The 23,103-nt window shown below is 41.1% G+C and overlaps 1 protein-coding gene and 1 long non-coding RNA gene across 7 annotated transcripts in view; one reads left to right on the top strand and one right to left on the bottom strand.

The window, feature by feature from the left end:
• Nucleotides 1-23,103, bottom strand: part of ano9b (anoctamin 9b) — a 128,803-nt gene that overhangs the window by 46,111 nt on the left and 59,589 nt on the right. For 5 of the 6 annotated variants that reach the window (XR_011345658.1, XM_069901005.1, XM_069901011.1 and 2 more), the window contains 5 exons: nucleotides 22,587-22,669; nucleotides 5,920-6,054; nucleotides 2,647-2,743; nucleotides 2,232-2,292; nucleotides 658-740 (listed from right to left, as the gene is read on the bottom strand). Coding sequence is in view for 5 of the 6 variants with exons in the window: in XM_069901005.1 (XP_069757106.1) it covers nucleotides 658-740; nucleotides 2,232-2,292; nucleotides 2,647-2,743; nucleotides 5,920-6,054; nucleotides 22,587-22,669 (459 nt within the window). In the remaining variant the exon portion in view is untranslated. The remainder of the gene's footprint in view (nucleotides 1-657; nucleotides 741-2,231; nucleotides 2,293-2,646; nucleotides 2,744-5,919; nucleotides 6,055-22,586; nucleotides 22,670-23,103) is intronic. The other variant, XM_069901028.1, reaches the window with a different exon arrangement.
• Nucleotides 326-22,753, top strand: LOC138744620 (uncharacterized). Its single transcript, XR_011345659.1, has 3 exons — nucleotides 326-405; nucleotides 4,685-4,868; nucleotides 22,681-22,753. It is a non-coding gene; the product is annotated as an uncharacterized lncRNA (long non-coding RNA).

Genomic DNA, 23,103 nt, shown 5'->3' with positions numbered 1-23,103 from the left:
AAAACTATTACTTGTCAGTTAAATAAGAAATCTTTACCCTTCATTGAGAAAGGATATGAATACAAGTGGTAGCTTGCTTAAACTAAGTTGATTGATGTCCCATGTTTTTTTTTGCTTTTTGATAATGGGTGTACATTTCTTCTTTAAGTGCAATTATTCATTGTTTATCTCTGTGTATTGCTTCTTTGGGTTCTCATAGTTGTGCTAATTGGGGGCCCTTGCTGTTAATGGTGGTCAGACAAAGCCAAGGATGAATGTGAGGGAAAGAAATAATACAGAGGAATGAGAATAAATTTTAAAAACTGGTGATTTTTATGTTTTATAGATTCAATCAAGATTGAGATTCTGCAATTCAAGCTTTCAGAAATGTTGGCTGTCATTCCATCAACAATATGGCTTTAGAAAGTATGTCATATTCTTAATTATCAATTATTTTCCATGGCACATTCTGCTTTAACTGAGTCAAATCACTGGCCAGTGAATCCTGAAAGTTCACAACTCATCCTGAATTTCATTATCCCCAAAAACTGCAGAATGGTTCCGGCATTAATTAAAACATGCATTGATATCTTTGTATACTTTTACAGGATGATCAGGCCCAAAATTGTAAACTCAATAACTTACAAAACGGAATTTAAATGCTAGTCATGACTTTACCTCATCTTCATCCCAGTGGTATAATTCCCAAGAGCAGACAGTTTTTGCTCGGGCTCTTTTCCATATCTCCAAAAATACTGTGGCTATGTTTGGAGAGAGAAATATTCACTGAAGTTACTGAGTTTAGTTGTTTAATAACAATTGAACATTATTAAGTATAATCAGAAAAATCAAAATAAGCTTCATTCAATTAGTCTAACTATTATTTAATAAAATCTCCTAATACTAAGGTGAAAAATAGTTGGATGCACAAAGCAGGAAATTAGATTGGTCCCTTCAGTTATATTATTCCTGCCATAGAACAATAGAACACTACAGCTCTGAAAACAGGCCATTTGGCCCTTCTAGTCTGTGCTGAAACATCATTCTGCTTGTCCCACTGACCTGCACCCATTCCATAACCATCCAGACCTCTCCCATCCATGTATCTATCCAATTTATTCTTAAGACTTAAGAGTGAGCCCGTTCTTACCACGTCAGATGGCAGCTCTTTCCACACTCCTACCACCACCACCCTCTGAGTGAAGACGTTCCCCTAATGTTCCCCTAAATCTTTCCCCTTTCACCCTAAAGCCATGTCCTCTCGTATTTATCTTTCCTAATCTAAGTGGAAAGAGCCTACTCTCATTTACCCTCTAGATACCCCCCATAATTTTGTAAACCTCTATCAAATCTCTCCTCATTCTTCTATGCTCCAAGGAATAAAGTCCTAACTGGTTTAATCTTTCCCTGTAACTCAACTCCTGAAGACTTGGCAATATCCTAGTAAATCTTCTCTGCACTCTTTCAATCCTTCCTGTAGTTTGGCGACTAGAAATGCGCACTTTGCTCCAAATTTGGCTTTACCAATGTTTCATACAACCTCACCATAACATCCCAACTCCTGTACTAAACTCAATACTTTGATTTATGAAGGCCAAGATGCCAAAAGCTTTCTTTACAACCCTGTCTACCTGTGACCCCACTTTCAGGGAATTATGTATCTTTATTCCCAGATCCTTTTATTCCTCCGAAGTCTTTAGTGCCCTACCATTTATTATGTATGTCCTACTTTGGTTTGTCCTTCCAAGATGCAACACCTCACACTTGTCTGCATTAAATTCCATCTGCCATATTCTGGCCCATTTTTCCAGTTGGTCCAGATCCCTCTGCAAGCCATTGGGAATATTATAAATGGCATCAATTCATTGGGCTTGGATGTGGTAGGATCTGCTTGAATCCCCACTCCAGACCTCTTATTCTATCGGTGCATATTTTTGGTCAGATTAGGGTGGGCTTCAGTCAAGCTGTAATTATTAGCTGGAAGTGAATAGTTGTAAATACTTGTAGTTTGTGTTAACTCATAAAAAGACTAATTGTATGAATGTCCTCTTATTAAATTGACTTCCCTTGCAATCTTATTTCATTGCTAGGTATCATTAAATTCAGACATTTGAAGAAATGACATCTATGGTTTATTATAATATAAAAGTTGTGTGGTTTCCATTACTGGGATTTTAACATGCAGATCACTTTTTTTTATATCAACAATTAAGTGCAATACAGAATAGCATTGAACTGAAGAGAATACAAACCCCATATTGCCATGATCATTGCAAAAAGAACAGTTATTTCATGGTCAAATAGTTGTGTGACCTGCAGGAATAGAATTAAAATAAATGCTCATCAGAACTATTCTCAGTTGGCAATGCACAAAACATCTTAGTTTTTCCATCACAGTGCACAAGATTTTTCTTTGCATTAGATAATAATAAAGCAGTGGCAGAATCATAGATAAAAGCAATGTTTTAAAGAGGAAATATGAGATTTCTCAGAGAACAAAATAGAGCAAAATTGTGATTTGCTGCATAGCAATGCAAAATTAATGAAAAAGAAATTGCACTGGATTTAGAAAATGTGACTAATCTAAAAAGCCAACAGTTGTAAATTCGCCCATTGCCTTGGCTGAAGCAGGTGACCACCACTGCCTTCCTATATGATAAAAAATACCTTGGCATAGGAACAAGTCTCATTGAGCCTCCAGTATCGACAACGTTGATCACACAGTGGGCACATAATAATCCCAGAAGCATTGCAAATTTCTTTACTAATTCATGGGAAGAAAGGAAAGTCAATTAAAATTGTGAATAAATTTTCAAAAAAAAACTGCAGATGCTGGAAATCTGGAATTTAAAAATATCTGTAAACACAGCAGGTCATGTACCATATGTAGGAGAAATGGAGTTAATCTATAAGAGGTGGTGTCTTAAAAAAGCAGCTTCTATCTTCAGGGACCCTCACCACCCAGGCCTAGCCTTCTTCACACTGTAACCATCAGGGAGGAGGTACAGAAGCCTGAAGACAAACACTCAATGGTACAAAAGCAACTTCTTCCCCCTTGCCATCAATTTCTGAATGGACAATGAACCACAGACGCTATCTCGCTGGTACTAATCCATCTATTTATTTATTTATCTTTATTTATGTATGTATTTATATATTTATCTGCCTGTCCATCCATCTATCTATCTATTTATTTATTTATTTATTTAAACTGTAATTTATAGCAATATTTGCACCTGTAATGCTACCACAAAAAAATGAATTTTATAACATGTTCATGGCAATAAATTCTGATTCAAGTTATCCTGTCTATCCCACTCCATTCTCTCTGCAAATTAAAACTAACTTGTTTTCTTTCTTTTTCATTTTTGCTGAAGGACATTTGACCTGAGTTGTTAATCCTTCTTCTCTTTCCCCAGATTCTGCATGATCTGCTGAGTATTTCTAGCAATTTCTTAAAAATTATTTCAATTTAAGTGAAAACTGCAGTTTCATTAGTTACATTTGATAAATGGAACAAAGCTTTAGGGTTTGGTAAATGATTATGTGGCTTATGAAATCTGCCTTTGCTCTGGCAACTGAGTTTCCGAAAGATGATCCTGACTGAATAAAAATCAAACATACAGAGCGTAAATGGAATAATAATGAAGGTAGATTAAATGGATGATAGCATATTTAATTGATCAATCTTGTACATTATGCTCTTGCAAAATCAGAAACCATTTCTGTTTTACAAGAATGTTACACGATAAATATTTTTGTTGAAGTGCACTGTTCTACATAATGCTGACCTTGGAGCATAATTTTTTTTTCTGGTAATTTTCCTACTTCTAGATTCCTTTGTTTTAACCAGCACTATGGTTAAGGGTGTGTCATTCTCAGTCTATTCAAACGCGAAGGGCATTTCCATCGAACTGAAAATCAAAATCACTGCAAATGCTAGAACTCTAAAATTACAAAAAATTTGGAAATGTCCTGCAGGTCAAGTGGAATCTGGAAAAAGTAGCAGTTTAGAGTTGAGCTCAGAGTTCCTTTGTCAGAACTGGGAAAGAGAAATAATTATGAGTTACAGATAAGTTGGAATGGCGGGGAATGCAATGGTCAAATAAAATGTCACTCCTAAAGTTGAAACCGGGTCAAATAGGAAAAGCAAGCTGATTATCTATTACAGCAGGACTGGGGACATGCCCTGCATGGGTCAGGCTGTTCATATACTGTATATGGAGGAAGAGAAAATGAGCAATATCACAGATAGATGAATGGCAGCAGAGAGGCAAGTTCTGATACAAACTGAAAGAGGAGGTTGTCTAAAGTTGGACAATTCACTATCAAGTTCAGAAAGCTGCAACTTGTCCAAACAGAAGTTGTGTTGTGTTGGGTCTAATTGCAAGAGCCCAGACAGAGGTCAAATTGCAATTGGGTTGGTGAAATAAAATATCATACAATCAGAAGCAAACTTAATTACAGTACTCAGAAAAGTAATCTATGTTTCATTTCTCCATTGTTCAGTCCACATTGTGAACACTGGATTCAGTACACGAGATTGGAAGCAATGAAGGTTGTTTACTATTTTACCTGGAAGCCCAGTTGGGTTTTCTTTAATTCTGATGAAGGGTCTATAACCTGTAACATTATCTCTGTCTCTCTTTTTGCAGTTGTTGCCTGCCCTTTTGAGTGTTTTCAATATTTTCTGTTTTATTTCCAGATAATTCATCAACAAAATCTCAGAGGGCTGTGAGGTCTGAGCCCAATACAAGAACTGCATCACCTTCACAGATGGGAGAGGTGAATCTGGAAGGAGAGGTAGCTTGAGAGGTGATGTGATCCTTCAACCATTTACATGGACTTCATGTGCCCTGATGCATGGATTTGAGGCTTCATTTAGAGAGGTAATTGACCAGAGATTCACAGTAATTAGTAGGAATACAGCATTTCAAGATGCTTTATTGTTGGCCCAGGGCCCCAAAATCAAAACCTTTTTATAGATCCAGGAAAAGTAAAGATCTACTGATAATTGAAGCTACCAGAGTTTCATAAAAAGTATGAATTTCTTTGCTGACATGTCTGTCCATGGTCTCATATGCTGTCAGACTGGGACCACCTGAAAACTGGAGGAACAACACCTCATATTCGATCTGGACACCCTCCAACCAGATGGCATTAACTTTGTCTTCTCCGGTTTCCATTAGCCCCAACCACCTTTTATCCCTATGTCCCCTTTCCTCTAGCTCTGTCTGTCTGTCTGTCTCTCTCTCTTCCCTTTTCCTTCCATATCCTTTCCCTCAGCTCTGGATTCACTGAGCTCACCCCCCCCCCCCCACCCGCCATCTTTTCTCCTATCCATATCCAATTAACACCTTTTGTCTGTTGGTCTGAACTCCTCCCCCTGCCTTTTCTTTTCTTCCCTGCAGTCTTTTAATTCAGGTGTCTGCCTGATCTTTACTCATAGCTTGAAGGAGGGCTCAGGTCCGAAGTGCCGGTTTACCTCATATGGACACTGCAAAACCTGCTGAGTTCCTGCAGCATATCTGTGTTTTTACTAAAGTCCAGGATTAACAGTGATAACCTCATTAATAACCCCAAACTTGAACTGATAACTCTGTTTTTAGCCCAGCCACTCCTTCCAAATTGTTACAGAAGTTCCTAACCCAAACCTTTTTTTCTCCGTTTATGATTTTTGGCATTTGCAACTTGGATTCTGAGAGCAATCTCTTCTGCATTCAAATCTACCAATTTTCATTGCTTCAGCATTCATTGCAATTATTAAAGTGAGAATATTTATAAATCTGATTCAGGCTATTTACCCTAATGTCCGAACAGTTGTAAATTGATTGATGATGTTAAACAAGCTATATAAAATCACTTGAAAATAATATGCTATGATCTGAGATACTAGCAATTAATTTGCTCAGTGATTGAAGCATGTTGCCAATACTATACCTCACTTGATTGCTTTCAAAAAACACTAATCCATATAGAAAGACAACAACTCCACTCAGAGCAGCAGGAATCAGCATGGTAGTGTACCAGCCAAGCCAGGCAAAATACAAGGCGATCCTCTCTCCAAAATATTCCCTGCAAATAGAGACATCTGAAAAATTATATCTCTGTTGTCACATTTATGAATAGATGAAGCATACATATCAAAAACAATTATTTCTGTGAATATTTGCTTTTAGTTTTAATAAAAGCTCTGGGTAAATATTTAATTATGAACTGAAGTGATCTGAAGAGTTTGAAATCTATTTGGTTTCAAACACCAGATTGATTAATACTAAAATGATCAGGTTTTTCAGATGGAAACCTACAAAATAATGTAAACCCACAGAACAGATACAGGAAGGAAGAAAAGGAGACACATCAAACCCTTTGTCAGCACCTTATACAAAAATAATCTAGCTTGTTTGGTTTTCCAGTCCTTTCCCTATGACTCAGCATTTCGTTTCCTGCCAAGAACTTATCTACCTCCTTTTTTTCAGGCTATAGCTGGATCTTCCATCATTTTTTCTCAGGTAGAGAATTCTAGCTTGCTATATGAAACTTTTGCCACATGTCAGCTTTGGTTCTTTTTCCTGTAACCTTGAATCTCTTCCTGTGGTTCTCAACATGTATTGTAAACATGTATTATTCATTCACTTTCTCTCAATCCTAATTATTTTGAAGACTATCAAATCATATATCAACATTCAGAGACAAAGTAGAAACCCAGCATCTGCAACTTTTATCTTGCAACTCCAGAGAATCGCTTAAGTAAATTTTATCTGTGCCTCCTCTAAGGTTTTTATGTCTTTAAGTGGTTCTCAAAAACAGAGGCAAAACACTCCAGTTGCAGATGAAATAATATACAAACAATGAATATCAAGACACTCATGCTCACTACTGACCTTCAAAAAAATTATATTCTGCAAGGATCACCCAAGAATAATTTGCAGAAAAGATTTGGCTCCAACTGTGGGATAAAATGATCCTGAACTGTTACAGGACTTTCCCTATAGATCCCATCAGACAAATGCTAGACCAAGCCTTCCCAACAAGAATATTTAAATAAAGACCATTAAATAAGACCATACGACATAGGAGCAGAATAGGATTTTCAGCCCATCGAGTCATCCCTGCCATTCAATCATGAGCTGATATATTTTCCCACTCAGCCCCACTGCCCAGCCTTCTCCCCATATCCTTTGATGCCCTGGCTAATCAAGAACATAGCAATCACTGCCTTAAATACACACAATGACCTGGCTTCCACAACTGCCCGGGACAACAAATTTCACAGATTTACCTACCTGTGGCTGAAGAAATTCCTCGACATCTCTGTTCAAAGTGGACACCATTCAATCGTGAAATTGTGCCCTCTTCTCCTAGACTCTCCCGCAATAGCAAACAGCCTTTCTACATCTACTCAAACCATATCTTTCAACTTTTGAAATGTTTCAGAGATTTCCCGTCGTTCAACAAATTCAGGCCAAAAGATGTCAAACACTCCTCATATGATAATTCTGTAATTCCCTGAATCATTCTTATGAACGGGGGAGTCATGTGATGGAGTAGTGGCCGGTAGGGGAATACCAGCCCTCTCCAGAAAAGAAGAAATAAAGTGAAGAAAATACAAAGTTCAAGAAATACAAAACATAACAAATAAAAGAAAAGAGTGAAAATGGCACCCAAGAAGGAAAAAGTAAAACAACAAGAAAAAAAGAAAAGACGCCAGAAGGGCAAGGAGAAGGCCTTACCTGCATAAAGAAACAGGGAGCCGTCGTGGAGAAGAGAGCCCATTCTCCGAGGTTGGTGACGACCCCGCAGAGTCGCGACCCCCCCCCCCCCCCACAGACCGCTGGACTGCAAAAATGGCTCTCTGAGCCAAACAAAAGTGCACAGTGCGCTTACTAAGGAGAAGGAGAACACCGACGGGAGGGGGGCTCAGCTGAGGAGCGGGCAAACACACCGCAACTAGCTGAGGGATGCTCGACACCAGGGCTCTCAGTTGGAAGAGGAAAGCGACAGGAAAGGGAGTGAAAGGAAAGAAGAGCAGCAGCAGGAGGCCCAACAGATGAGCAGCCTAGAAGAAGAGAAACAACAGCAAGAGGCCAAGCAAGAAGAAGCCCAGCAAAGTGAGACAAGTAACTCATCAGGAAAGTCAGAAGAGACACAGATACAAGAAAGTGAAGAAGAAGACACAAACACAGGTGCAGACACAGAAGAAGAGGAAGAAGACCAAGATCTGCACAGAGAAATAGAAGGTAAAACAGATGGACAGAATATAGCTAAAGTTATTTTTCAAGAACAAATGAGAGTATTAAAAAAATGGTTGACATTAGAATTTAGTGAAATGAAAAGAAAAATGAAAAGTACAGAAGAAAAAGTGAATAGATTAGAGCTGGTCATGACAGAAATAGGGAAAAGATTAGAAAACATGGAAGAACGAGAAACAGCTGTAGAAATGGAAGTGAATGACTTAAGAAGAAAATTGGAAGAAAGTGATAAAAAAGTTAAAGAATCACAAGAGTTGTTAGCTCAGAAAATTGATGTTGGAAAATTATAGTAGGCGAAACAACATAAAAATAGTGGGCCTAAAGGAAAATGAAGAAGGCACAGATATAAAGGAATTTATAAAAGAATGGATCCCAAAGGTCCTGGGAATGACAGAAATATAGGAAGGAATGGAAATAGAAAGGGCACACAGAACACTAGTTCTGAAACTACAGACACATCAAAAACCAAGATATGTTGTAGTAAAATTTTTGAGATATACAACAAGAGAAAATATACTGGAGTGGGCAAGGAATAAAATTAGAGAAGACAATAAACCATTGGAATACAAGGGTCAAAAAATATCTTTTTACCCAGACATAAGTTTTGAACTCTTAAAGAAGAGGAAGGAGGTTAATACAGCAAAATCGATCCTATGGAAAAAAGTTTATAAATTTATGTTAAGACATCCAGCTGTGCTTAAAATATTTATCCCTAGGGAGCAAAACAGACTGTTCTCGGATCTGGAGGAAGCACGAGAATTTGCAGAAAGCCTACAGGACCGAAGGAGAGATGAAGAGATGTAACAAGAATGAAGAACGGCGATAAAATACATATAGAGATGTAAAAACTAAATGTAAGAACTAAAGAAGTTAAGTAGCCTCATGTACAGTACCTTGTCGAAGGCCTTCTGAAAATCGAAATACACCACATCCACTGCATCTACTTTATCCGGCCTGCTTGTCACTTCTTTAAAGAATTCCAATAGGTTTGTCAAAGAAGATTTTCCCTTAAGGAAACCATGCTGGCTCATAATATGCCTCCAAGTACTCCATAACCTCATCCTTGACAATTGACTCCAACATCTGATGTCAGGCTAACCGGTCTTTAATTTGCTTTCACTGCCTCCCTCCCTTCTTGAATATTGGAGTGACATTTGCATTTTTCCAGTCCTCTGGGACCATGACAGAATCTATTTATTCCTGAAAGATCAATACCAATGCCTCCACAATCTCTACCACTACTTCTTTCAGGACTCGAGGGTGCAATCTATCTGGTCTGTGAGACTTATCCACCCTTAGACCATATACTTCCAACAAAACACTGACATTTAGAAATGTAACGACACGCTGAAACTAGATGTAAAAAAAATCAAAAAGTTTTAAAGAATAAAGAAATAAGGTGGTAAAATGTGTAAAAGGTAATTGAGAGGAAGGATCTTAGAAAATCAAAAAATAGAAACAATTTGGATGGAGGGAGCTAAGAAACATTAAGGGGTGTATAGCCCACAGGCAATAATGGTCATGTTGAGCAAGGTATAAATCAAGAGATTTGTTAGAAACATTTCAAGGTTAGTGTGGTGGTACATCACCGGCCTACTGAAGGGGGAAACCTCTGTACCTGCAGGAGTGTAATGGGACAGGACAACACCTGGCTGGCTGTCAATCACCCTCCGGGATATAAGCCAGTTCCAGCCTCCCGAGGCCTCACTCAGAGTTGCTACAGCCACAACCAGCCTGGCCCTGTGGAAGTCTTTGTGGATTAAAGCCTGTTGTACACTCTTTACCTTGTGTGTGTCTGATTCCGTCTAACAGCGCACCACAATTTAATCCACAAAATTTTCCCACAGCTGCCATGGAAAAACTCCTGTGTGCAAGGAGCTTCGAAGTCGACCCACGCCTCCCGGAAGCTTAGACACGCTTCGAGATCTGGCAGCATGCGGTCGAGGCAATCATCAAGGCACACGAGGGCAACATCCTGGACTCCGATTGGAAGAGGTTGGTCAAAGCTGGGTCCCTGTGGCTTCCAGGTAACCAAAGGCTGCTCCACGTACAAAAGCGCAATGGACACTCTCGAGAACCTGCACAAGCCCCCCATGAATCTGGTCTGGTCAAGGTACCTCCTCAACATCCAAGCCCAACAACCTGGGGAGATGGCTGAGTCTTACCTTACGAGAGTTGACCCTACTGTGTCTGGCTGAACCCGGGATAGGTGTAGAGGAGGTCGAGAGGTTGATCTGGGATGCCTTCGTCCAAGGGCTATGCTCGAGGGCCATCTGGCAGAAGCTGCTGGAAGACATCTATGCCCTAACCAGGACTGTGGAAGTGGTCCAAGCCCTGGAAGCAGCAGCCCTGCATGTCGAAGCCTTTGATTCCATGTTCCCCCAGGCTCCCTCCTGGCCCTCTCACACTGCAGCTCCAGCCCCAGGCTGAGCTGGGGAGAAGAACATCGCTGCGGCAGGCACCCGGTGCCCCTGTAAGTACTGTGGGTCCTGGTGTGGGTCAGATCGATGATCGCGCCAAAACTGCCCAGCTAGGAACCAGTATTGTTTCCGATGCAGCAAGAAAAGCCACTTTGCAAAAGTGTGCCTCTCTAAACCTGCCAGCACCTCAGCGGCCCTCTATGACCTCCTCACCTCCCCCGCAGGACCCCCCCGCCAACGTGCACCAGCCAGGCGGCGCCATTGACCCCACAACAACTTCCCTCTTCCCTGACTTCAACCGCACAACATCCAGCCCTGCCAGCAACCGTCACAGCGTGTGCCCCAAACATCTGCACCAGCACCCGCCCCTTCCAGTGCCGCTCACTGAGAACTACAGCGACATCACTTCCCACTTCACAGTGTGACATCACTTCCGGCTGACGTAATGACATCACTGCCACCAGCCATGATGATGTCACTTCCCCTGGCACAGCGGACATGGCTGGGGAAGGAGCCCAGCCACGCAGCGCCCCCCCCTTGTGCTGCCGCCATTTTGGGCCAGGCAGTGCCCGACACAGAGGGCCCCCAATGACGTTGAGAATGACGTGGTCAACACGGGCGATGACCAGGCCGCTCTACCGACGCTCCCCACACCTCCGGGTGCCATCAGCTGCTGCACACCGCACCCAGTGACCAACAGCAACGTGGTCAACAAGGGCGATGACCAGGCCGTCTTACCGATGCTCCCCATGCCTCCGGAGGCCATCGGTTAGTGCACGCTGCAACTCACGACCGATGGTCAACATGGGTGATGACCAGGCCGCCATATCTACGCTCCCCATCCCTCCAGATAGCGACGACTCTGATTCTGAGATGGTCCTGGCTGCCGGCTTGCTGACCAGGGACATCCCCCACGATCTCGGGCACTTGATGATGGACGTGCGAATCAACGGGCAGGTAACAAAGTGTCTGTTGGACAGAGGCAGCAATGAGAGCTTCACTCACCCGAGTGTGGCCCACTCCCTAAGGTTAAAGGTCCACCCCACCACCTGCTCGATCACCCTCGCCGCCAAGGATAAGACTGTTTGTACCCTTGGGCGCTGCTCGGTCAATATAACGGTGGGAGGGGAGACTTACACAGGATTCAGGCTTCTGGTCATGCCCAAATTCTGCGCACCACTCCTGGGCCTGGATTTCCAGTGCCACCTGCAGAGTGTCACACTTGGCTTCAAGGGGCCCCAACCTCCACTCACATTGCACAGCATGCCAACCTATCAGCCCCAGCCAACCTGTGGCCTCTCCTCACTGCGCATCACTTCACTGGCGCTCTTTCCACATTTTGTACTAGGCTGTAAGCCAATCGACACCAGAAATAGGCGCTATTGTGCTGCAGATAGGGACTTCATCAAGGCAGAGGTGCGGTGACTCTAGGCGGAAGGCATTATAGAGCCCAGTAACAGCCCTTGGAGAGCCCAAGTCCTGGTGGTTAAAGGGGAAAGTAAGCAGAGGATGGTCGTGGATTACAGCCAGACCATTAATCGGTACACCCCGCTGGATGCCTTCCCCCTGCCGAGGTTTGCCGACATGGTCATTGAGATAGCCCGCTACCGGGTTTTCTCCACGATTGATCTGAAGTCGGCGTATCACCAAATCCCTAGCCACCCGAAGGACAAGCCCTACACCGCCTTTGAGGTGGACGGGCGCCTGTACCAGTTCCGCTGGGTTCCTCTTGGGGTCACGAATGGGGTCTCTGACTTCCAGCGGGAGATGGATCGCATGGTAGACTGGCACAAGCTGAAGGTGACGTTCCTATATCTGGATAACATCACTATCTGTGGCTGTGACCAGCAGGACCACGATACTAACCTGGAAAAATTCCTCCAGACGGTCGCGGAGTTGAACCTCACTTACAACAAGGAGAAGTGTGTGTTCAGCACCACCCGCCTCACCATTCTGGGGTACATCGTGGCTGACGACGCCAAGGATGCACCCATTAACGGAGTTACCCCTCCCCCCCACGCTAAAGGCCCTCCGCAGGTGCCTGGGCCTGTTCTCTTATTACTCACAGTGGGTCCCTCGCTTCTCGGACAAGGTCCGCCCACTGGCCCAAGCCACAATTTTTCCCCTCCCACCTGAGGCGCAGGCAGCCTTCACCCGCATCAGGCAAGACATTGCAGATGCCACGATGCAGGCTGTGGATGAGGACTCCCCCTTCCAGGTGGAGAGCGATGCCTCCGAGGTGGCTGTCACTGCTACCCTCAACCAAAGGGGGTGCCCCATTACCTTCTTCTCCGGGACCCTCCAAGGCTCCGAGCTAGGGCACTCCGCCATTGAAAAGGAGGCCCAGGCGATTGTGGAAGTGGTCCGCCACTGGTGCCACTACCTGGCCAGCAGGAGATTCACGCTTCTCACAGACCAGCGGGCCGTGGTGTTCATGTTTAACATTACCCACAAGAGCAAGATCAAGAACGACAAGATCCTGCACTGGAGAGTCAAGCTGGCAACCTACAGCTACGAGATCCAGTACCACCCCGGGAAGTTTAACGACTCCCGTGATGCCCTCTCTCGCACTTTCGCGTCTACGCATGACAACAGGTTGCAGGCATTGCATGAGTCCCTCGGCCATCCAGGCATAACCAGGTTGTACCATTTCGTTAAGTCCCGAAATCTGCTGTACACCATCAGGGACGTCAGGGACATGACCGATGCCTGTCGGGTATGTGCGGAGTGTAAACCCCGTTTCTTCCGCCCGCACCCCCCCCCCCCATATTGTAAAGACAACTCGGGCTTTCGAGTGTCTCAGCCTAGACTTTAAAGAGCCCCTGCCTTCCACGAACCAAAATGTCAACTTCCTCACGGTAATGGACGAGTACTCACGCTTCCCTTTCGCCATCCCTTGTCTGGACACCTCCACGGCCACCATCATCAGGGCCTTGGGGCAGATTTTCACCATGTTTGGCTACCCCGCCTTCATCCACAGCAACCGTGAATCTAGTTTCATGAACGACGAGCTGCGCCAGTACCTGATGGCGAGGGGCATCGTGACCAGTCGCACGACAAGCAATAACCCGAGAGGCAATAGGCAAGTGGAATGCGAGAATGGAGTGGTCTGGAAGGCAGTCCTCCTGGGACTCAGGTCAAAAGGGTGGGCCGTTGAGTACTGGCAGGACACCCTGCCCGAGGCGCTCCATGCCATTCAGTCACTGCTGTGCATGGCTACCAATGAGACCCCTCACGAACGTCTGTTCTCATTCCCCAGGAGGTCGGCGACTGGAATGTCACTCCCAGCATGGCTCACGTCCCCGGGACCTGCGCTTCTGCATAAGCATGTATGGACACACAAGGCCGAAGCCCTGGTAGAGCAGGTTTTCCTTCTTCATGCAAACCATAATTACACTTACGTTAGGTTCGGCTGTGGCAGGGAGGACACCATCTCAACCAGGGACCTGGCACCAGCAGGAGCACCCACCACATCACGCCACCCTCCAACCCAGTACGATGCTGACCGGGCATACATCCCCTTCCCCAGGGGCCCACTTCAGCCTTAGGAGATGAACCCACCCCTCCCCACCCATCCAATACAACCCGCATACGTCGACCCTGGCCCCCCCTGGCCACACCTCCGCGCGGCACCACACCAGCCACACACACCCCTGACGCCAGCCCCCCCACTTCCCCTCTGACCAGGAGCCAGTCTTACGACGGTCACAGAGACCCTGGCGGCCACCAAATCGTCTCAACCTGTAAATATTGTATGTACATAATGGGTGCGATTCCTTGTTACTGCCCCCCCCGGGACAATTTTAAAGAAGGGGGTGAATGTGGTGGTATACCACTGGCATACTGCAGGGGGCAACCTCTGTACCTGCAGGAGTGTAAAGGGACAGAACAACACCTGGCTGGCTGTCAGTTGGCCTGAATCGATGAAGCCCCACCTGGTTGGGTGTCAATCACCCTCCGGGATATAAGCCTGCGTCGGCCTCCTGAGGCCTCACTCAGAGTTGCTGCAGCCACAGCCAGTCTGGCTCTGTGGAAGTTTTTGTGGATTAAAGCCTGTTGTACAGTCTTTACCTTGTGTGTGTCTGATTCCGTCTAACAGCGCACCACTGTTAGTAATGATGGGAGCCATTAATCTACACCTGAATGGGCTAGACATATTACCACAAATATGTGGAGGACAAATTTTTTTTTTTTTTTTTATTTAAATTTTTTATTTTTCACACCATAAATCACAATAGCCATGATATACACTTTTTCTTTTCCACACATTTACAGTGACTTTTTCTCCCTCCCCCCTCCCTCCTCCCAAGCCACCCCCCCATCCCCCCCCCCTCTCATCCATTTTAGTTATACAATCTAGGTTGCATTAATTCAGTTAGACAATGTTGTCATTCAACAAAAATACACCAGAAATTCTACTGAGTCCATTCTTTTCTTCTCTTCTCCTTCCATCAACTTAGGTAATGTTTGTTCCCGGTAGGTTTTCGCTATTGTATTTAATGTAAGGCTCCCATACTTGTTCGAATATTTCAATATTATTTCTTAAACTATATGTTATTTTTTCTAATGGAATACATTTATTCATTTCTATATACCATTGTTGTATTTTCAAATTATCTTCCAATTTCCAGGTTGACATAATACATTTTTTTGCTACAGCTAGGGCTATCTTAACAAATCTTTTTTGTGCATCCTCCAAGTCAATTCCAAATTCTTTATTTTTTATGTTACTTAGGAGAAAGATCTCTGGATTCTTTGGTATATTGTTTTCTGTTATTTTATTTAATATCTGATTGAGATCATCCCAAAATTTTTCTACTCTCTCACATGTCCAGATTGCATGAATTGTTGTTCCCCTTTCTTTTTTACATCGAAAACATCTATCAGATACTGTTGGGTCCCATTTATTTAACTTTTGCGGTGTAATGTATAGTCTGTGTAACCAATTATATTGTATCATACGCAGCCTCGTATTTATTGTATTTCTCATCGTTCCAGAGCATAACTTCTCCCATGTTTCCTTTTTTATCTTTATATTTAAATCTTGTTCCCATTTTTGTTTAGTTTTACCATTTGTTTCCTCATTTTCCTTTTCTTGCAGTTTAATATACATATTTTTTATAAATCTTTTGATTAACATTGTATCTGTAATCACATATTCAAGGTTACTTCCCTCTGGTAAACTCAAGTTGCTTCCTAATTTATCTTTCAAGTAGGATCTCAGTTGGTAATATGCCAGCGCTGTATCTCCCGTTATATTGTACTTATCTCTCATTTGTTCAAAGGATAAGAATCTACTTCCTGAAAAACAATTTTCTATTCTTTTAATCCCTTTTTTTTCCCATTTTCTAAAGGCAAGGTTGTCTATTGTAAAAGGGAGTAGCTTATTTTGCGTCAATATTAGTTTTGATATTTGGTAATTTATTTTATTTCTTTCTACATGAATCTTCTTCCATATATTGAGGAGATGGTGTAATACTGGAGAAGTTCTATGTTGTACCAATTTTTCGTCCCATTTATATAATATGTGTTCAGGTATCTTTTCCCCTATTTTATCTAATTCTAGTCTCGTCCAGTCTGGTTTTTCCCTTGTTTGATAAAAATCTGATAGGTACCTTAATTGTGCGGCTCTATAATAATTTTTGAAGTTTGGCAATTGTAAGCCTCCTTGTTTATACCATTCTGTTAATTTGTCTAGTGCTATCCTCGGTTTCCCCCCTCTCCATAAAAATCTCCTTATTATTTTCTTTAACTCTTTGAAGAATTTTTCTGTCAGTTGTATTGGCAATGCCTGAAATAAGTATAGTATCCTTGGAAAAATGTTCATTTTAATACAGTTTATCCTTCCTATCAGTGTTAGTGGTAGCTCTTTCCAATGCTCTAAATCGTCCTGTAATTTTTTCATTAGTGGATTGTAATTGAGTTTATATAATTGGCCTAGATTTTTGTTTATTTGCACACCTAGGTATCTTATTGCCTGCGTTTGCCATCTGAATGGGGATTCCTCCTTAAATTTTGAGAAATCCGCGTTATTCATAGGCATTGCTTCACTTTTATTTACGTTTATCTTGTATCCCGACACTTCTCCATATTCCTTCAATTTCCTATATAGTTCTTTTATTGATAGTTCTGGTTCTGTTAAGTACACTATCACATCATCCGCAAACAGACTGATTTTATATTCCCTGTCTTTTATTTTTATTCCTTTTATATTATTATCTCTTCTTATCGATTCTGCTAGTGGTTCTATAGCTAGCGCAAACAATAATGGTGATAGTGGGCATCCCTGCCGCGTTGACCTGCTTAAGTTAAATTGCTTTGATACATGTCCATTTACTGTCACTTTCGCTAACGGTCCCTTATATAATGCTTTAATCCAATTAATATACTTCTCCGGTAAACTGAATTTTTGCAATACTTTGAACAAGTAATTCCATTCTACTCTGTCGAAGGCCTTCTCTGCGTCTAAAGCAACTGCTACTGCCGGTGCTTTATTTCCTTCTACTGCATGAATTAAGTTAATAAATTTACAAATATTGTCTGTTGTGCGTCTTTTTTTGATAAATCCAGTTTGGTCTAAATTTACCATTTTCGGTACCTGTTCTGCTAATCTGTTCGCTAATAGTTTAGCTATTATCTTATAATCTGTGTTTAGCAAAGATATTGGTCTATATGACGCTGGTGAGAGTGGATCTTTCCCTTGTTTTAGTATCACTGTAATTATTGCTGTTTTACATGAATCTGGTAAGTTTTGTGTCTCATCAATTTGGTTGATTACATCCAGGAGGGGCGGTATTATTAGGTCTTTAAATGTTTTGTAGAATTCTATTGGGAGTCCATCCTCTCCTGGTGTCTTATTATTTGGTAAATTTTTTATTATCTCTTGTATTTCTACTGTTCCAAATGGTTCTGTTAATTTATTTTGTTCCTCTATTTGTAGTTTTGGTAGTTCAATTTTAGTCAAAAATTCATCTATTTTCCCTTCTTTCCCTTCGTTTTCGGTTCGGTATAATTGTTCATAGAATTCTCTGAAGTTTTCCTTAATTTCTTTTGGATTATATGTAATTTGTTTGTCTTTTTTCCTTGTTGCCAATACCATTTTCTTAGTTTGCTCTGTCTTAAGCTGCCATGCTAGGATTTTGTGTGTTTTTTCCCCTAGTTCATAATATTTCTGTTTTGTCTTCATTATATTCTTCTCCACCTTATATGTTTGTAATGTTTCATATTTTATTTTTTTATCAGCCAATTCTCTTCTTTTGGTTGTATCTTCCTTTATTGCTAATTTTTTTTCTATGTTTATTATTTCCCTTTCCAACTGCTCTGTTTCCTGGTTATAGTCCTTCTTCATCTTGGTTGCATAACTTATTATTTGCCCTCTAATGAATGCTTTCATTGCGTCCCATAGTATAAACTTATCTTCCACTGATTCCGTATTTACTTCAAAGTACATTTTTAATTGTTTTTCAATAAATTCTCTAAAATCCTGTCTTTTAAGTAGCATGGGGTTTAATCTCCATCTATACATTCTTGGAGGGATGTCTTCTAGCTCTATTGCCAATAACAGGGGTGAGTGGTCCGATAATAGTCTAGCTTTATATTCCGTTTTCCTAACTCTCCCTTGTATGTGGGCTGATAACAGGAATAGGTCTATCCTTGAGTATGTTTTATGTCTAGTCGAGTAGTATGAGTATTCCTTTTCTTTTGGGTTTTGTTTCCTCCATATGTCCACAAGTTTCATTTCTTGCATTGATTTAATTATAAATTTGGTTACTTTGTTCTTCCTGTTAATTTTTTTCCCCGTTTTATCCATATTTGGATCCAAATTCAGATTGAAATCCCCTCCTATTAGTATGTTCCCTTGCGTATTAGCTACCTTCAAAAAGATATCTTGCATAAACTTTTGATCTTCTTCGTTAGGTGAGTATATATTAAGTAGATTCCAAAGCTCTGAATATATCTGACATTTTATCATAACATATCTCCCTGCTGGATCTATTATTTCCTCTTCTATTTTAAATGGCACATTTTTGCTAATTAATATAGCCACTCCTCTTGCTTTTGAATTATACGATGCTGCTGTTACATGTCCTACCCAATCTCTCTTTAATTTCTTGTGCTCCAATTCAGTTAAATGTGTTTCTTGGACAAATGCTATATCTATTTTTTCCTTTTTCAGTAAATTTAGTAGTTTCTTCCTTTTAATTTGGTTATGTATTCCATTAATATTTAGAGTCATATAGTTCAGCGTAGCCATTTTATATTTTGTTTATCTTCTCTTTCCGTTTTTCCATCATTACCTTTCCTCCTTTTCCATTTCTGTTTTCTTATTTTCAACTCTTTACCAGACAACATTCCTACAACATCCAACATTTTCCTTATTCTCCTATTTCTATCTTCTTTATCCCCAATCTCCCCTTCCCCTCCTGAGTTGCCCTTTATCCCTTGTCGGACAACCACATCTCCCCTCTCCATTTGGATTTGCGAATCCACTCGCAAGCGTCAACTGATTTTGCAGTGACCGCTCTTTTCCCCCCACCCAGCCCCCCCCAGAAAAGATTTCGTTTTTTATATGTCACAAAGGTCACTCTTTTAGTTCCCTCCTTATTCTCTCTATTCCATTACCTTCCCTTATTAATTCTTGTCTATACTTTCTATGTTTTCCTCTAATTACAGATACTTTCACATATGCCCATTGTCTCTATTCACTCTTATACCTCTTTACCCGCATACATATCACTCGTGGTCATTTTTACCCTCCTTACCCGTCTTCATCCCTCAGTCTATTTTTGTCTTTACCCACATACATATCAATCGTGATAATTTTTGCTCTCATTACCCGTCTTCATCCCTCAGTCTATTTTTGTAATTGTTCTGCAAATTTTCGTGCTTCTTCTGGATCCGAGAATAGTCTGTTTTGTTGTCCTGGAATAAATATTTTCAATACCGCAGGATGCTTCAGTGTAAATTTATATCCTTTCTTCCATAAAATCGCTTTTGCTGCATTGAACTCTTTTCTCTTCTTTAGGAGTTCAAAGCTTATATCTGGATAAATGAAGATTTTTTGCCCTTTATACTCCAGTGGTTTGTTGCCCTCTCTTACTTTTTCCATTGTCTTCTCCAGTACCTTTTCTCTTGTAGTATATCTTAGGAATTTTACTACAATAGATCTTGGTTTTTGTTGTGGTTGTGGTTTAGGGGCCAATGCTCTATGTGCCCTTTCTATTTCCATTTCTTGCTGTAGTTCTGGACATCCTAGGGCCTTAGGGATCCATTCTTTTATAAACTCCCTCATATTCTTGCCTTCTACATCTTCCTTAAGGCCCACTATCTTTATGTTATTTCTTCTGTTATAATTTTCCATTATATCTATTTTTTGGGCTAGTAATTCTTGTGTCTCTTTAGTTTTTTTATTAGATTCCTCCAATTTCTTTTTTAAGTCTTCTACCTCCATTTCTGCTGCTATTGCCCGTTCTTCCATCTTGTCCATTTTTTTCCCCATTTCTGTTAAGGTCATATCCATTTTATTTATTTTCTTTTCTGTGTTGTTTATTCTTCTTCTTAAATCATTGAATTCCTGTGTTTGCCATTCTTTAAATGACTCCATGTATCCTCTAACAAGAGCAAGTACCTCCTTTACCTTGCCTCTCTTTTCTTCTTCTATTTCACCATACTCTTCCTCTTCTTCTTCCTCTGGGTTGACCATCTGTTGTTTCTTTGCTGCCCTTTCCTCCTCTTCTATCTTGTTTCTCTTGTCTTCTGTGGTCTCTTCTTGCTGCAGGTGTTCTGCAGCTGTCGTTGCCGGCTGTGGAGATCGACTCCCCAGCTGGTCCCCCCTCCCGTCGGTGTGTTTTTTTGTATGCGCATCGCGCATGCGCGAGGAGTCGCGCATGCGCGGTTGCGCACTTTTACTCGGCTCTGTGAGCCATTGTTGTAGTTCTTTTTCTACCGACCTGAGGTAGTGGGGTCTTCTCTCCACAGCGGGCCTCTTCGGACAGGTAAGGCCTTCACCTTTTTCCTCCGTTGTCTTCTCTTCCTCTCTTCTTTCCGTTGATTTTGATTTTTCTCCTTTTGTCTCCATCTTCTTTCCACCTTTATACTCACTTTTCTTTAACTTGTATTTCTGTGCCTTTGTATTTTCTCTTGTTTTTCCCGACTTTTCTGGAGAGGGCTGGAGTTCACCGTCCGGCCACTACTCCATCACGTGACTCCTCTCTGTGGAGGACAAATTCATGGAGTGTATGCAAGGTGGTTTTCTGGAATAGACTGTAGAGGAATCAACCAGACTATTTGGAGTTCAGTAGTTATCTTGTAAACAAAGGAGCCTTTGTAGAAAAATTGTCATTAATGATAGAATTTTATATTAATGTTGAAAGTGATTTTGTTCAAATTGAAACAGGAAATACAAAGATATGAGACATGAAAAGATATGACCATGCATAATTAGAGGGTAACATTTTAAGAATGAATACATTGTTTAAAGCAAATATGATTTTAGGGCAGAAAATAAAAAGGATAAGTGGTCCAACCATTCATAGCAAGAGAACTTAAAGTATGAGATAAAAAAAAACATATCATGTTCAAAATAAACAGAAGGGCTGAGAATTGAGGAAAGTTCAGAATTCATGAAGGTGATAAAACAGATATAACATTAGTGCATTTTGTTTAAATATGATACAATGAAAAGTGTTAATATTCTAAATGACCTGTCCTGGAGGTCTTTATATCTAAAACTTTGGAAGTGAACATTGCAATTATGAATGCTCAGTCACCAGCTATATTCAAAGTAGAGATGCTAATTTTTTTGTATTATTTAGGAAAGTGATGCTGAAGTAAATAGTTAGTCATGATCTTACTCAACGGTGGAGCTGAAACCAATCGGCAAAGGGATCGCTTTTTTTTATTGTCTTATGAAAACATCTAAATTAATTTAAACAATGAAAAAGAACTAAACAAAAATTCCCCCAGAATTATTGTCTTCTCCTGAATTCAAATGAGAAATTTTTGTATCAGTTCTAAATTGGCTTGGATTCTTCAAGGAAAATGCTGCAATATTATACTTCATTCTGAATTCAATAAGTATCCTACCACAGATGGGATATCTGAAACATCTGCATCCCTGCACTTATGCACAGTAATGATGAACTCAGAGGCGCTTTAAATTTTTTAATTTAGACATACAGCACAGTAACAGGCCATTTCGGCCCATGAGTCCATGCCATGGCACCCAATTTACATTAATCTATACCACCGGAGCCCCTGGAGAAAATCCAAACAGACATGGGAAGAATGTACAAACTCCTTACAGACAGCGCATGATTCGAACCCCAGTCTGGTCCCAATTGCTGGCGCTGTAAAGGTGTTGGCCTAATCGCTATGCCAACTGTCTCACCCACAATTGCTGAGAAATGGCATTCGGGGCTGCTAGCATTTTCTTCCAAGAAAAAAGGACTGTACAGTAATTGCAATAATACATTACTAAAATGCTGCTTCCTGAAAGAATGTTACAGAATGTTCACTGTTAAAGCTGTGGCTACTAAGAAAAAAAGGAGGAAGAAGGAATAGGTTTGGGAGACAGAGCATGGGCTGGAAGTTTCCACTGGAGAAATTGGAACTTAGCTGGAGAAATGAAAATCACCATAATTCCTTTGCTTTTATAGTCCTTCCCACCTCTTAAATAACCCAGGAGCCTGTGTCTCTTTTTGATTGCTCTCCTAACCTGCTCTACCGTTCTCCTGTGAACACACAGATATCCTGAGCTTCAGTCCTCATTTTAGAACAAAACATTCTAAATTAAATCTTTCTTTGTTGCACTTCCTACTAAAATGTTTTAAGATTGCCATCCTTTGTGTGATATTGCATGATTTCATATTACAGCACCCATGGCTACAAACACAACCCACAGAGGAAGATCATTGCACATCTTTTACTGCTATACCTTATTTCATTGATGGGTTGTTTCTCAAATAAGTATTTCCATTTTGCCCAATCACGATGTAACTTGCCTTCTTTCTTGTCTTTCTAAATTAAAGAAAAACAGATCAGAAGACTTGGTTTTCAAAGCACTCAAGCAACAGTGACATGAAATTGTGAGTATTTGTGGGTTTTTTTCATGGACACAAAGATTTGTCAGTGAAATCTATGCTCTGAACAATTTATCTGTTGATGCTATCTATTTGCGAGAAACAAGGATGGTACAGTAATTGCAATAACAACTTACATTACTAAAATGCTGCTTTCTGGATGAATATTATAGAATATTCACTGTAAAGCTCTGGCTACTAAGAAAAAAAAGGAGGAATAAGGGTTTGGGAGAACAGAGCATGGCTAGAAGTTTCACATATTTGAACATAGCTGGAGAAATTGGAATCTAGACCACAATGTTTATTTCCAAGAGTCAATATAAGCAGCTTCAGGCTTACTGGTACCAAAGATTTTTGTGTTTGCATATGGTA

The sequence above is a fragment of the Narcine bancroftii genome, chromosome 1, assembly GCF_036971445.1.
Source record: "Narcine bancroftii isolate sNarBan1 chromosome 1, sNarBan1.hap1, whole genome shotgun sequence".
Taxonomy (NCBI): domain Eukaryota; kingdom Metazoa; phylum Chordata; class Chondrichthyes; order Torpediniformes; family Narcinidae; genus Narcine; species Narcine bancroftii.
The sequence above is the reverse complement of the archived record's forward strand: the minus strand, read 5'-3'. Positions and strand labels throughout refer to the sequence as shown.